At 53.1% G+C, this 12,830-nt stretch overlaps 2 protein-coding genes across 4 annotated transcripts in view; one reads left to right on the top strand and one right to left on the bottom strand.

Annotated features, from left to right (window-relative positions):
* Positions 1 to 512: 512 nt before the first annotated feature.
* Positions 513 to 7,018, bottom strand: Znf574 (zinc finger protein 574). 3 transcript variants are annotated; one of them, XM_026403715.2, is made up of 2 exons: positions 6,866 to 7,018; positions 513 to 4,694 (listed from the first exon to the last, which is right to left on the bottom strand). In XM_026403715.2, exon 2 carries the CDS (start codon positions 4,672 to 4,674, stop codon positions 1,981 to 1,983), a length of 2,694 nt encoding a protein of 897 aa, XP_026259500.1. In that variant the 5' UTR covers positions 4,675 to 4,694; positions 6,866 to 7,018; the 3' UTR covers positions 513 to 1,980. The 3 variants fall into 3 exon arrangements, with proteins under 3 accessions (XP_026259500.1, XP_026259501.1, XP_026259503.1); XM_026403716.2 differs by having other exon boundaries at positions 6,870 to 7,018; XM_026403718.2 differs by lacking the exon at positions 6,866 to 7,018 and adding an exon at positions 6,757 to 6,772.
* A 4,361-nt stretch (positions 7,019 to 11,379) lies between these two features.
* Grik5 (glutamate ionotropic receptor kainate type subunit 5) overlaps positions 11,380 to 12,830 on the top strand; it is a 58,064-nt gene continuing 56,613 nt past the window's right edge. Inside the window, exon 1 of the mRNA XM_077792850.1 lies at positions 11,380 to 11,572. The gene's annotated coding sequence lies outside the window, so the exon portion shown is untranslated. The remainder of the gene's footprint in view (positions 11,573 to 12,830) is intronic.

The following is a 12,830-nucleotide window of genomic DNA, read 5'->3' as shown; positions in this document are numbered from 1 at the left end:
TTTCTCCATTCCTTTTTGTTATTGTTTTGGGGGTGAGGGGTGGAGAGCTACCAGGGATTAAACCCCTTAGCACTTGACCGCTAACCCTCATCCCTAGCCCTTCTTAGTTTTTGAGACAGGCTTCACTAAATTGCTGAGGCTGGCTTTGAACTTTTGATCCTGCCTCATCCTCCAAAACTGTTGGGATTATAGGTATGCACCACTGTACCCTGCCCATTTTTTTTTTTCCCCTTAATTCAGCCTGCTGTCTGGTTTTGCAAGGATGAATCTAAGCACTTATTTGATACTACTTTCAGGATATTATAGCACCTCAGGAGTGCAGTTCAGGAAACATTATGGGTAATTATGGGGACCTGGCATGATCGTCTACAATGGTTCAAATCCTTCCTATAGAATATGCAATATGAAGATGATATCCATGATCAACACACCATAGTGGGAAACAACTACTTAACAGAACTGCTCTTTATTAGGTGCTTTTAGGACATCAAATAATGAGTACATTTTTTAAAAATTAACTATTTTGTAAAAAAGCTAATGTGTTAGAAAAGCAGTGGAATTAGAAGACCTGACTTCTAGCCCTTCTTACCTCTAACTGCCTGTGTGGCCTTGGTAACTCCTCTGAGCCCTCCTCTCAGCTGAGCAACAGATTAAACCTCTGATCTTCAAATGACAGGGCCTCAATGCCCAGAGAGCCAAAGGTCTGGAGAGAACAGAATATCAGGGATGCTTACTGGGCAGGTCCTGAGCTTCCCATTCCCAGAATTTCAATATAGCTTTTCTTTCTACTTCTGTATTGGGGTTCCAAATTAAGAATTCTTTCCAACAGAACTATCTGGAGACATCTCAGGAGGTGGCATCTTAGAGGCAAGGCTGGCATAGCAACTGAGCATGCTCCATTCTCTTGTCTCTACCACCTTCCCCCAGTTATGTAAAAGGAAATAGAGTGAAAAGTATATGGATGATTAAGCTAAATGAAACCTGAGCTCTGCTCTGTCTGGGTTGAACTGACCTTGGGGAAGTTACCTCAATGCTTATGACTTTAGACACCTTCCCTGCAAAAATGTTCTCTTTACAGGACCAGTGTAAATGTTATGCAAAATAATGCAATTCATAGATAACTAGACATTCTAAAACTGGGAAGCCACCCCAGCACTGCCTCTTCCCCCACAAAATGTATTGGTTGAGCCACAGTCTAACTCCAGGAGTGCTACCTCCTCTTATGCTTCTTCCTACCCCAGTGACACATTATTCACAATCTTATCCAATTCCACAGCTGAGTCTGACCTCAGGAACCACCCTGCTTTACTGTCCCAGAAATATGCCCAACCTGAGTTTACCCTTAGGGACCCTATGAGTAAACCAGATGGCCTTGGGCGACATGGGCCACATCAGGCAAGAAGTGAAGGGACAGAGGCTGGTAAGAATCTAAGGATTTCTCTAAACATTCCTAACCACTAGCAGAAAAGCTCTGAGCATTTTCTGCAGGGCTGTGGGGACCTCCAGTGGCAAGAAAGTCATGTTACCTCCCTTTAACACCAGAGAAGTTCCTGCTCTGGGTGCCATGCCTATAGACTCTTTAATCCAGCAAATGTTCACAAGGAGCTCCTCCTACCCGCTAAGCCCTGTACTGGGTTCTGGGAATGTAGGCATAGTCAGACCTAGTACTAGGCCCCGACTCCCAAATTCCATTCTACACAGCTAGGCCTGACAAAAACACGTTTAACTCAGTCTTTATTGACTCTTTTACTTCGGGGTCACCAATGCTAACAGGTGGAAGGTTGTGGGGGCACCTTTATGCATGTCAAGGACCCCAGAGCATCCCCTTAAGAAAAGAGAATAAATCCAGTTTCAGAACTTACACAGTGGCAGGGAGGGGAAAGAAAAAGGAGCACAGTATGTACAGAGGTTTAAGGGGATGCTGGAAGAGGGCCTTTAGCAACAAGGCATGGTGGTGCTAAAAAGGGAAACAGGGTAGAATCAGCCACTGATCTGGACCCCTTCGGCCTCAGCCAGAGGGTATATCTCAATGGCCTCTACCAGGGGCAGTGCCTCTACTGCAGACTCCATCACAGCTAGTCCAACAGCCGCTTCTGCCTCTGCCAGCTGTTGCCGCACAGCTGCCTGATGCTGCTGCTGGTGGGTCTTGCGATGCTTCCAGAGATTGGAGAAGGAGCGGTAGCTCTTGCCACAGTCGGGACAGGAGTAGGGTCGTTCACCTGTATGGATACGGCGATGTTCTGCCAGGCGCATGGAGATGGCAAAGGCCTTGCCACACACTTCACAGGCAAAGGGCCTCTCACCTGTGTGCAGGCGCCGATGGTCTTTCAAGTGGGTACTCTGACGGAACGCCTTGCCACAGTCTGGACATGGGTATGGTCGCTCTCCTGTGTGGATACGCCGGTGTACTTGCAATGATGTCTCTGTGCTGAACAGCTTCTTGCACTCACTGCACTCTAGGCCCCGGCGTCGGGCAGGGGCTGAGGAGGCTGTGGTGGCAGTACCTCCGAGGGTTGCTGGGGAGGCAGCAACTGGGGTGCGAGTGGCTCTTGGAGCCCGAGGAGCTGGGGGCTCCTTAGCCAGGACCTCTCCAGGCCCAGCAGCTGCATGGGCCGCCTCATGTGCCTGCAGCCGAGCAGCTGAGCCCACTTTCTTGCCACAGGTCCCACACTCGAAGCGACGTGGGGCCTGAGCAGCAGCAGCTGCACAGCGGTGCTCTCGAAGTCGCAATGAGGAGGGGAAGGCAGCCCCACAGGAGGGGCAGCGATGGGGCTGGCGCCCAGCATGGGCCACAAGCTGGTGCACCTCCAATAGCCGGCGCAGCAAGAAGGAGCGGGGACACTCACGACACTTGTATGGGTACTCGCCTGTGTGGTGGTAGCGGTGCATAAGCAGGCGGTATGGGCGGTGAAATCGTACCCCACATTCCTGACAGCGGTAGGGGAAGTGCTGGGCATGCACCAGGCGGTGCTGCCTCAGTGTGGAGCTTTGCGTGAAAGCCTTGCCACAATCCCCACAGCGGTAGGGTCGTTCCCCGGTGTGTGTAAGTCGGTGGCGCGCCAGATTGGCAGGTGAATTGAAGGGCTTGGAGCAGTCAGGACAGGGGAAGGGTCGCTCTCCTGTATGTGTGCGCAAATGGTTACGCACATGAGACTTCTTCTTGAACATCTTGCCACAAATACTGCATTTATGGCGCCGCTCCAGCCGGTGCACAAAACGCTGGTGCCGAGTCAGCTGTAAAGCTTTACCAAATTCACGGCTGCACAGGAGGCAGCGGTAGGTACCTGGGGCAGCAGGCCCTGCTGAGCTCTCCTCAGACACAGGTGGCTCTGGGGCCTCTGGCTCTCCAGTCTCTGCTGGGGCTGGCTCAGGAAAACCAATGACAGGCTCCTCTGGTGGGACTGGTGTCGTGGGCAGAGGGACACCCCCTGCTCCATGGGTACGCCTGTGATAAAGGAACTTGGTGAGGTTGACAAAGGTTTTCCCACAAGGACACGAATGCAGAGGATTTGGGGTATGAGCTCGCCGGTGGGCTAGGAGGAGGGCCTCTGTGCCAAATGCCAGGCCACAGTCTACACATAGGAAGTGGGACTCACTGCTGTGGTCTCCAAGATGCTGGTCCAGACTAGAAGGGCTAGGGAAGACACGACTGCACAGGGGGCACTTAAAGACACCTTCCCGGTGACTCCGCAGGTGCTGCTGTAGCTGGTGAGGTGAGAGAAAGAGCTGATCACAGGCTGAGCAAAAGAGCTCTTGGGTGGCTGCCCCACCTGGCTCTCCACTGTTGTTCCTTCGGGCCCTTCGCCCCCGGCGATCGCGCCCAACTGCTTCTCCATTACGTAGCTCATAACTGTGGTCAGAAGCTGGCAGAGGGTCAGGTTGAGACACAGGCACCTCTGCAGGTGATGGGGTCAGAGTCTCCTGCTGTAGGGCAGGCTCCTCAGGCTCTGCGGCAGGAGCAGGAAAATGGGTAGCCTGGTGCTCCAAGAAGTCAGCTGGAAGCTGGAAGAGCTGGGAGCACTCAGAGCATTTGTAGAGTAGTAGTTCCACCTCAGTCACTACCTCGGTGGTGGTGGCAGCTGCAGATGGGACAGCAGCCCCTTCCCCTCCCTCTTCTGCTTTTCGGTAGGAATGTTCTACAGCCACTCGTGCCTGGCCCACAGGGGGCCCTAGGACAACTGGGGACCCTAAGACAACTGGGGCAGGAGACTTGGTGGGTGTGGCCCGAAGATGTGTCTGCCGGTGGCTCAGCCAGAGTTCCTGGCTGGCAAAGAGAGCCTTGCAATCTATACACTCATAGTGTATGGTGCTGGAACTCAGTGGGGGCACCTTGGGTGGTGGCTCAGCTGGCACTGCCTCCTGTGGTGCCATCATCTTCAGGTGCAGCTCCTGGTGCTCCAGGAGCTGGCTGGGTGACATCAGCAGTTGCCCACACTCTAGGCACTGGTACTGGCTCTCCTGTACTAAGGTCTGATAGAGGCCTGTGCCTGAAGCTGCTTCTGTGGCCACAGTGACTCCAGGGTCAGCCACCCCAACCAGCTCAAAGTGTTGCTGGGGTACATGGGAGTTCTGGTGCACAAGCACCTCCTCCAGGGATCCATAGAGCTGGTTGCACTCAGAGCAGACATAGCGGTGCTCAATGTATAGGACTGTCTCCTCTGATTCCTCAGTCATTGCAACAGTAAGGCCCTGGGCTGTAAGAGGGGAGAGCAGGGTCAAATCAGCTCTTCCTAGGGACACTTCTTTCCCTTTATCACCCCTACCTTCTATTATCTTAAAACTATTTCCTCTCCTAACTTCTTCCTTTGATTTTTCTACTCCAACTTCCCTCCCTAACAATGCTTCCTTTCCTGAACACACAAAATGAAAACACCAAGTGCAAAACCTTCCCAGCAGTCCCTTCCCAGGGTCCACCCCAAGTCTCATCTCTCAACTGAATCACATAAAAATTCACCCACCAAATCCTTATAACCTGTCTAATCCCTCCATCTCCCATTCCTCATAGCAGGACCCATGGCCCAACCTATCACACAAGAACCTGTTTCCACTTAGATCTCCTTCCACTGATCCCTTACAACTCACATTACCCTTGCTAAGGTACTCAGGAGAATCTTCACATAGGCCTTCACTACCTGTTTCTCCTGGCTACACTCTTCTGGGATAGATAGGACTCTGTTCTATCTCCCAGGTTCTCAGACCACTTTTTATACCCAGATCACTCAAACTGCCCCAGTGACCTGCCACTCCACTTTTGGCACCCTTACATGACATAACCCCTCTCTTTTACACACACCCCTGTTAAGCACCAACTCTCCCTCTGGTGCCAGATTCCTCACATCAAACTATCCTTTCCCAATCAAATGTTCTCACATCAGCCTAACCCATCTCCACATCCAGACTTTTTCTACCTTAACCACTTCCTCACAATGCCCAGACCCCTCTGCTTGAACTGAAAACTTCAACAAATCAAGGTCCTCTCCCACACCTAACCCCTTATCCAGAACAGCCAGACTCTCAAAAAAAAAAAAAAAAAATTACCTCTTCTCTATAACAAGTCTACAATTCTAAGACCCTCTCCGAACCCAGATCCCCTCTTTACATTGATTTAAACCCCTCTTCTTCATACACAGCTACCCATCCTTGGTGCCCATATTCCTTCGTATGAACCTAAGTCCCTCTTCTTTGCAAAAATGCCCAGGTCAACCTTAACCTATTCCAGGAATTCCCAAACACCTACTTCACATCAACTTAATTTTTCTTCTTTGTAAAAAGATTCCCCAACTCTGTAACTCAATCCAGAAATATTCAGACTACCCTTCCTAATGGCTCAAACTCCTTTCCCACACAGCCCTTCCACAGACAAATCCTCTTCAGGGATATGCAGACCCCCCATAACCACTCTAACCTGGAAGACAAACCCCTTCACATCCAAATCCTTCTCACCAGGATACTACTATGGAGATATCTAGATTTCTAATTATCAATGTAGCATCTTTCCCATCACAAGGATATCCAAACCACCCTCTCTTTAGCACACAGATCTCTCTCATCACATCACCCCCAGGGTTACCCAAAACACATCTTCACCTTGGCCTAGTTACCCATACTAAAAGCAAATGAGTGAACAAAAACTACCTCCCTTCAGTGCATTCTAGGGACACCCAGACACTTTCATATGAACATACCCTTTGTACAAAGGCCCCTCTCAACCCTTTCCAAGGGTATCATCCCCCACATAATGTCCCACCACATTGGCTGAACGACTCTTCACATTAATTTAATCCCATTCTTCACATCTGGATCTCTTCCTCAAGTCTAAATTCCCCTTTAAAGAAGAATATTCTTTTCCTAATACCTTTTTACACCAAGTTCCCTTTCACTGCCCTAATTCTTTCCAGAATTAACTAGATTTTGCCCCCAGGGTTAACTTAATCACCTCTTTCCTCATGCTCTAACCCCCCTACCCCAGGCACCAAAAAGCCCTCTAACCGCCCCCACTTGGGTCCAGTACTCGTCCCATGACCCAAGTCCTTTTCCTCGATACCCCGTGGAGCCTAGGAGCCCTCCTCGGCGTCAGCACTACTAAGGCCGCTTCTTCCCTCCCAAGTCCCCACCGGCCCGAACCCTCAGCCCCGCCCCGCCCCTCCTCACTCAGCCCTGCACACGACTCTAGTCCCCTTCCCCACCCGCCACCCTGTCCCGACTCATCCTAGCCGCCCGCGTGCCCCGCGGCCGTTGGTGCCATTCCGCCCTCACCGCCCTGCGCGCGCCCCTTCGGGCCCTCACTGCGCAAGCCTTGACAAGAACAGGCCGCGGGGGAGGGGTGGAGGCCACGCCGGCCCTCCGCGCGCCCGCTGGCACTCACCCACCTCCGCCGTCTCGTACGCCCGGGGAAGGGGCAGCGGCTCTTCTTCCACAGCTACCCTAGCGCGGCGCCCTCTCTAGCTCCCGCCGTCGCCTCTCGCCTGCTCCGCAGCCTCACTCTCGCCCCAAGCCACCCTCAGCAACGCCCCTCCTACCTTCCTCCACGGTCGCCGCACAGACGGCACCACGCGACCAATTATCGCCTGCCTGGCTCCGGCCTTTCTGCCAATCGACGCTCTCGTCTCTGAGGCCCGGGCCAATAACGAGGAGGATCTGGATGCCCGGTAGCTCCCAACCAATCCTCTCGCTACGTTCCCTCAACACCCCTCCCCACGGCCGGGTTTGTAGTGACCGCCCCCTTAGGCCTCCAGGAGGTTGCTCCTCCTCCACCTCCTTTTCGGCTCCGCCTCTGACGGCTCGAAAGGAGAGCGCTGAGCCGAGGGCAGCGCGATGACGTCAGGAGGGGCGCAAGGCCGCGGGCGCCATCTTGGCGGCACTGGGCGGGAGTTAGCGTTGGGATTGAGGAGAAAATCTGGGCAATTGAGGCAGGCGGAAGGCGGAGGCAGGGGAATTGAGGCTCAGATACCCTCGAGGACCAAAGGAAGAAAGTCAAATGCCAGTCAGCGGGAGGGAAGAGGGGAAATTAGAAAGTCCATCATATGGAGGGGGTTTAAAAATTGAAACCAAGGCACCAGGCTCTATTTTATTAAACAGGGAGTGAAGGCAGGAAGGAAGGGCGGGGAAGCTAAGAGACGGGATAGAGACGAACACGAAATGTTAGAAAGGAATGGAGGGTGGGTAGCTTAGGGTAAAAGGAAAACAAAGGCTCCAGAAGGAAATGGGAAATGGAGAAAAAGAAAAGGGTCAGGAATTTACGTTTGAAGAAATGGAGTGTGGAGGGTAGAGTACCTGAGCACAATTCGGGCGTGAGCCTGGAGGAGATGAACCGGTAGCGCATGGACTCAGGGAGGACGGATCCCTATGTGTCTGAGGGATTCTGCCCATCTCTGTTCACCTTCCCTTCTGGCCCTCCAGGTCTTGAGAGCAAATTGCTTCAGCACTGTTAAAAAAAAAAAAATGTTATTAGGTGTTGGGGGTACAGCTCAGTGGTACAGTGTTTGTCTTGCATGATCAAAGCCCTGGGTTCAATCTCCAGCACTGCAAAAAAAAAAAAAAAAAAAAAGAGGGCCCTCTGAATCTGAGGTGGGGGAACTGGAAGATAGAGTTGGTCAAACCTCTCCTCCCTACCCTTTCGGATGAATAAACTCAGACTTGGGTCTTTTCCCCCATCTGAGGCCAAAAAGCTAGTAGGGGATTGAACACCAGAAAATCTAGGTCTCATTCTTCAGTCACTACCTTTGCTTTGCCTTTATCAGTCTCTTAACTGGGTGCCCTAACTTTCCACTAATCTCTCTAACACCAGGCCCACGTGGATAAACCAGGATGTTTGGACTGACATCCTGGCCCAGCCACTTCCTTGCTGTGAATTCCCTTGTGTCTCAGTTTCTTCATCTGTGAAATGGTCTAAGAAAAACCTCTGTCTCAGTTGTTGTGAGGCATGGAGTAAAATCTATATAGGAGTTAGTTTTTATTAGTGTCTCAAGGAGCTTAATAATAATAGCCAACATTTCCTATGTTAGAATGTGCTAGGAATTATACTCAGTGCTTTCCATGCATTATTTAGTTTAATCCTCTGAACAATCCTCAGAGGGAAAAACTGTTATCCTGAGTTATCCTCAAAGAAACTGAGGCCCAGAGAAGTTAAATAACTTGTCAAAGTTCCCATAATTAGGAAGAGACAGCCAGGATTCTAAGCCAGGAGTTGATCCCACCCAAAGCTTACAATCTTTTTTTTTAAATGAAATAGTCTTTAATAATAATAATCATAATACTAGAATTGGTCAAGCTTCTAGATCTAATCACCTATTTATAGAAAATACGATATATAGAGGGACAAGCATTTATAAGACAATTGGGAAACAATCTTGGGCCCCAGGTGCCACTGCACAGAATGCTGAAGGTTTGTGATTGCATGTTGAATGGCTGGACTAAGAAGTAGAACAAAGAAGTTGACTAAAGTTAGGGCCTGCAAAGGTTCTTATGTCAGGCTGGATTTGCCCTTAGGGTGAAGTCATCTAGGGTGGGAGCCTGAGAAGTAGAAGTTAGGCTCAGCCTTTGATAGGCTGTCTGCCCTTGGACAGGTTTTTGCTCCTACAGAGACTTCCTTTACACTTGAAAGTCTGAGGGTCCAGTGTAGTTTTTCAGGCCCCTTTCTGCTAGAACCTTCTTGGATTTTTTTTTAACTTTCTTGTGTTGGTTAGGACCTTTTGGACTATATAGGAGTAAAAAGAGGACTGGTTAGACATTCTGGAAGTGACACACCAGACCAGGACTTCAAGAACAGTGTTTAGAGAGAATAGATATTCTTTGTTGATATTGCTACATGAGCAAAGCCAAGAGGCAGGTATGAATCTGGGCCTCAGACCTGGCTAAGAGTGGGTTAGGAAAGTCATAGGTGCTGCCCAAGTTGGGTGAGGAGGTGTGTGCAGAGTTGTTAGTCCAATGTCACATGTATGTCAGGGATGCCACACATGGCAGCTGCAGAGCGCTCCCCATGCCAGGCCTGTGCGTGGTCTGAGAGTTGCCACGTGCCCAGTTGTGTGTGCCCAGTTGTGTGTGCGAGGCAAGCGGTCACATGCCGAGGGCTGCACGTGAGCGTGTCACTGTCTCCTCCCATCACGAGCATGGGGGTGGTAGTGAGTCACGGGCTCAGCCTTCAGCGCCAACTGTCATGTTCCTTCCCCCAAAATTTCACCCCCCACCCAGCCGTGCACCACCCACCCCCACTCCAAGATCTGTGGAGATTCTCTCTTCCATCCCCCTCCCCAGCTAGGTTCCTTTGAGAAGCAGCAGAGACTCCCTGGGAGGGAGGGAGTCTCCCAGCTCTGGCTGTGCCCTCCACTCCCTGCTCTTGTGTTGTGCCCCTTTCCCAAAGCTTCTTTGCTTTGGTGACTGGAGAATGAAGCCCTCTTCTTCCTACCCACTCATCTTTATGGATCCCAAAGACTTCTGTATGTGTTATCAAGAATTCCCACACCCGAACCCATTTCTTCCCTTCATGGGGGCTCTTTCTCCATGACTGGCCGCTCTTGCCTCAGTGGGCCTTGCATCTATGAGCCAAATCCTTGTCTCTTTTGGGTCCTGTGGTTTCTGTGTCACCCCCCCCCCATTATCGTGCCCTCCTCCCACATTCTTGTCCCTCTCCTGTTCCTGTGGTCTGCTTCCTTATTCCCTTTCCATGGACTGAGGAGTTTTCTGTTTCTTGTCCTATGAGCCCATCTCTCTGGATATTGATGGCTGCCTTTCTCTTTTTCTGCATTTTTCTTCATCTCTGTAGCCCTCTCTATCTCCATTGCCTTCTCCCCAAGTCTCCCTGCTACCTCTCTTCTCTGTGGGCCCCGTACCTAGGGCTGCCTGGGCAGGGCGGTGGCGTGGTGTGGTAGAGGGGGTGGCCTGGGGGTGGGCCCTCCATCCAATGCAGCTCCTTCCTCTCATCAGCATTCTCCTCGTGGGGGCCCCCCAGCCCAACCAATGCGAGCTCCCCCTCCCCCGATTCCCCTCCCTCCCTCCTTGCTCTCTGCCTCCTCCCTCCCTTCCTCCTGCCTGCCCTCCTCCCTGCCTCCCTCCTTCCACCAACCCCCCCCCCCCCAGCACTCCAGGACCCAGCGCGGGCGGCAGGCGGGCAGGCAGGCGGCGGCCTCAGAGGGGAGAAGGAGCGGTGGCGGCGGCCAGCAGCAGGGAGGCAGGCCCAGCTGGGGACACACAGCCGGCGGCTGCTGCTTCTCACAGGGGACCAGGAGTCCGTGGCCAGGCCCTCCCACCGAGGCCCTGGGAGGGCCGCCCCCGGGACACCCCACCTCCGCCTTCCTCTTCCACCTGCTCCTCTTCATCCTCCGCTCCATCCTCTCCTCTCTCCTCCTCTCCTCTCCTCTTCCCCATCTCTCCACCTCATCTGCCCCCTGCTCGCTCTCCGCCGCCAGCATCCCGTCCTCCCCAGCCCCTCTACTGCCTGCCTTTCCAGGCCCCCAGCATGTTTTTCCCACTGGGGCTGAGGGCTTGAGGACTTCAGGCCCCAGCCTCATCCGGGGCAGGGCCAAGGCTCTGGGGGGAGGGGGGGACGGGGGCGACCCCCTCCCCCCCATCAAGCCCTCCCCTCCCCCACTTCTCCCGATGGCCAGCTTCCTTTTCTCCACCCAGTCCTCGCCACCCCCTGTGGCCCCCCCAGGCCGGCCAGGCTAGGGGAGGGGGCGGGGGCCCTTTCCCGGGCCGGCTTCCCCCTCCCCCGGCTTTGCCTGTGTCCCCCTCCCTTCCGTTTTCACCTTCCTCTCTTCCTTTCCTCCCTCCTTCCCCTCCATTTGCTCCTTCCCCCTCTCCTCTCTCCCCTTCTCTCCTCCATTTTCTCCTTTCCCCTTCCTCCCCTCCTGGCCCGCCCTCTCCTTTTCCACCTGTCCTTCCTCCCCTTCCTTGGGAGCCACCAGTTTGGATTAGTTGGGGTCCACAGCCGGCGGCGGGGGAGGGGGCCCTGTGAACTGCCCTCTCCCCCTGCCCCAGCCACACCACCACCCAGCACCAGACCATCTCCCGATTGTCGCTCCTCTGTCGTTCCTCGGGCCTCGAGGGAGCCCAGCCCTCCGTCCCACCAGGATCCGTGAGTGTCTCTGCAGGGCGGGGATTGGGCTGGGTCCTGGGTCCTGGAAGGCTGGGCTCACTGCCCACCTAATAGGGTCCTCACATTCCCTGTTCTCCAGACAGCAAGGACCCTCCCTCACTAGGGGCCTGCTTCATGCCCTCCATCTCCCTAACCTCCCTTCACCATGACCTTTTCTCACCCCTACTTCTGGGTACACAGTTCACACCTGCCCCAGTCCCCCACTTCCTGAGGTCCTGTGGGGTTGGCCAGCTCTTACCTGTGGTGTCTCACTTCTCTGGGGTTTCTGGCAGGTCCCTGCCCCCACCCCCTTCACTGATCTTTGGTCCCATCCCAGACCAGCTCCTACTCTCACTCTGTTTCAGTGCCCTCCCTACCCACCCGTGTGCCTGCCACACGCCCTGTCGCCCTGTCCCCATCTTATCTGCCTATCCCACCTCATATCTCTTGGAAATGTCTTTCTGTTTTTGTTTCCACTTCATGTGTCTCTTGGGCCTCTATCTGACTCTGCCCAACTTTTCTCTTCTTTGCTATTAGCCTAAGCCTGTATTGTTGGGTCTCTGTTAGTGGTCTCTGTCAGAGGTGCCCAGGCCATCCTAGCCATCTTTCCACTTCTCTTTCTGTTCTTTGCCTCCTTTCTCTCTCCAGCTCTGAGCTCAGGACTTGAGGTTTGGAGGCTGTTTTCTATCTCTTACTTTTTGCCTTCCCTCCTTCAGACCCACTCTGTGTACCCAGCCCCTCTACCTACTCCCTAGCCGTCTCTGCTCCCTGATTGCTGGATGGTTCTGCTTTTCGGCCCTGAGCCCTCTCTTCTCACTTCTGTTTTTCCCTGCCTGGCCTTTCTGCTCCCATCCCTACCCATGCCTGGGGGCTTGCATCCCCTGGGATCTTTTCACCCCCACAACCATCCCTAAGCGTCTCCTGCTGGATGTGCCTGTGTTAGGGGGAGCTGCCTCTGCCACTCCAGGCACATTTATTCTTCCTCTCTGCCTCAGTTCTTTCCTCCTGACTCTTTTTTACTCTCTCTCCTGTTGTCTGTGAGTCCATCTCTTTCCCTGTGTGCTTCTCCCTCATGCGTTTCTTTCTCATTTCTGCCCCTCTTACCTCTCTTAGGCTGCTGTGCAGCTCATCATCCTTCCTCTTCTTTCCTCTCCCTCTTTCTCAGACTCTCCAAGTTTTATTGTTTCTCTCCTCCCTACAGTTCCTGTACTTTCTCCTCCTCCTCCTCCTCCTCCTCCTCCTCCTCCTCCTCCTCCTC

The sequence above is a fragment of the Urocitellus parryii genome, chromosome 15, assembly GCF_045843805.1.
Source record: "Urocitellus parryii isolate mUroPar1 chromosome 15, mUroPar1.hap1, whole genome shotgun sequence".
Classification (NCBI taxonomy): domain Eukaryota; kingdom Metazoa; phylum Chordata; class Mammalia; order Rodentia; family Sciuridae; genus Urocitellus; species Urocitellus parryii.
This window is presented reverse-complemented; position numbering and strand designations above follow the sequence as displayed.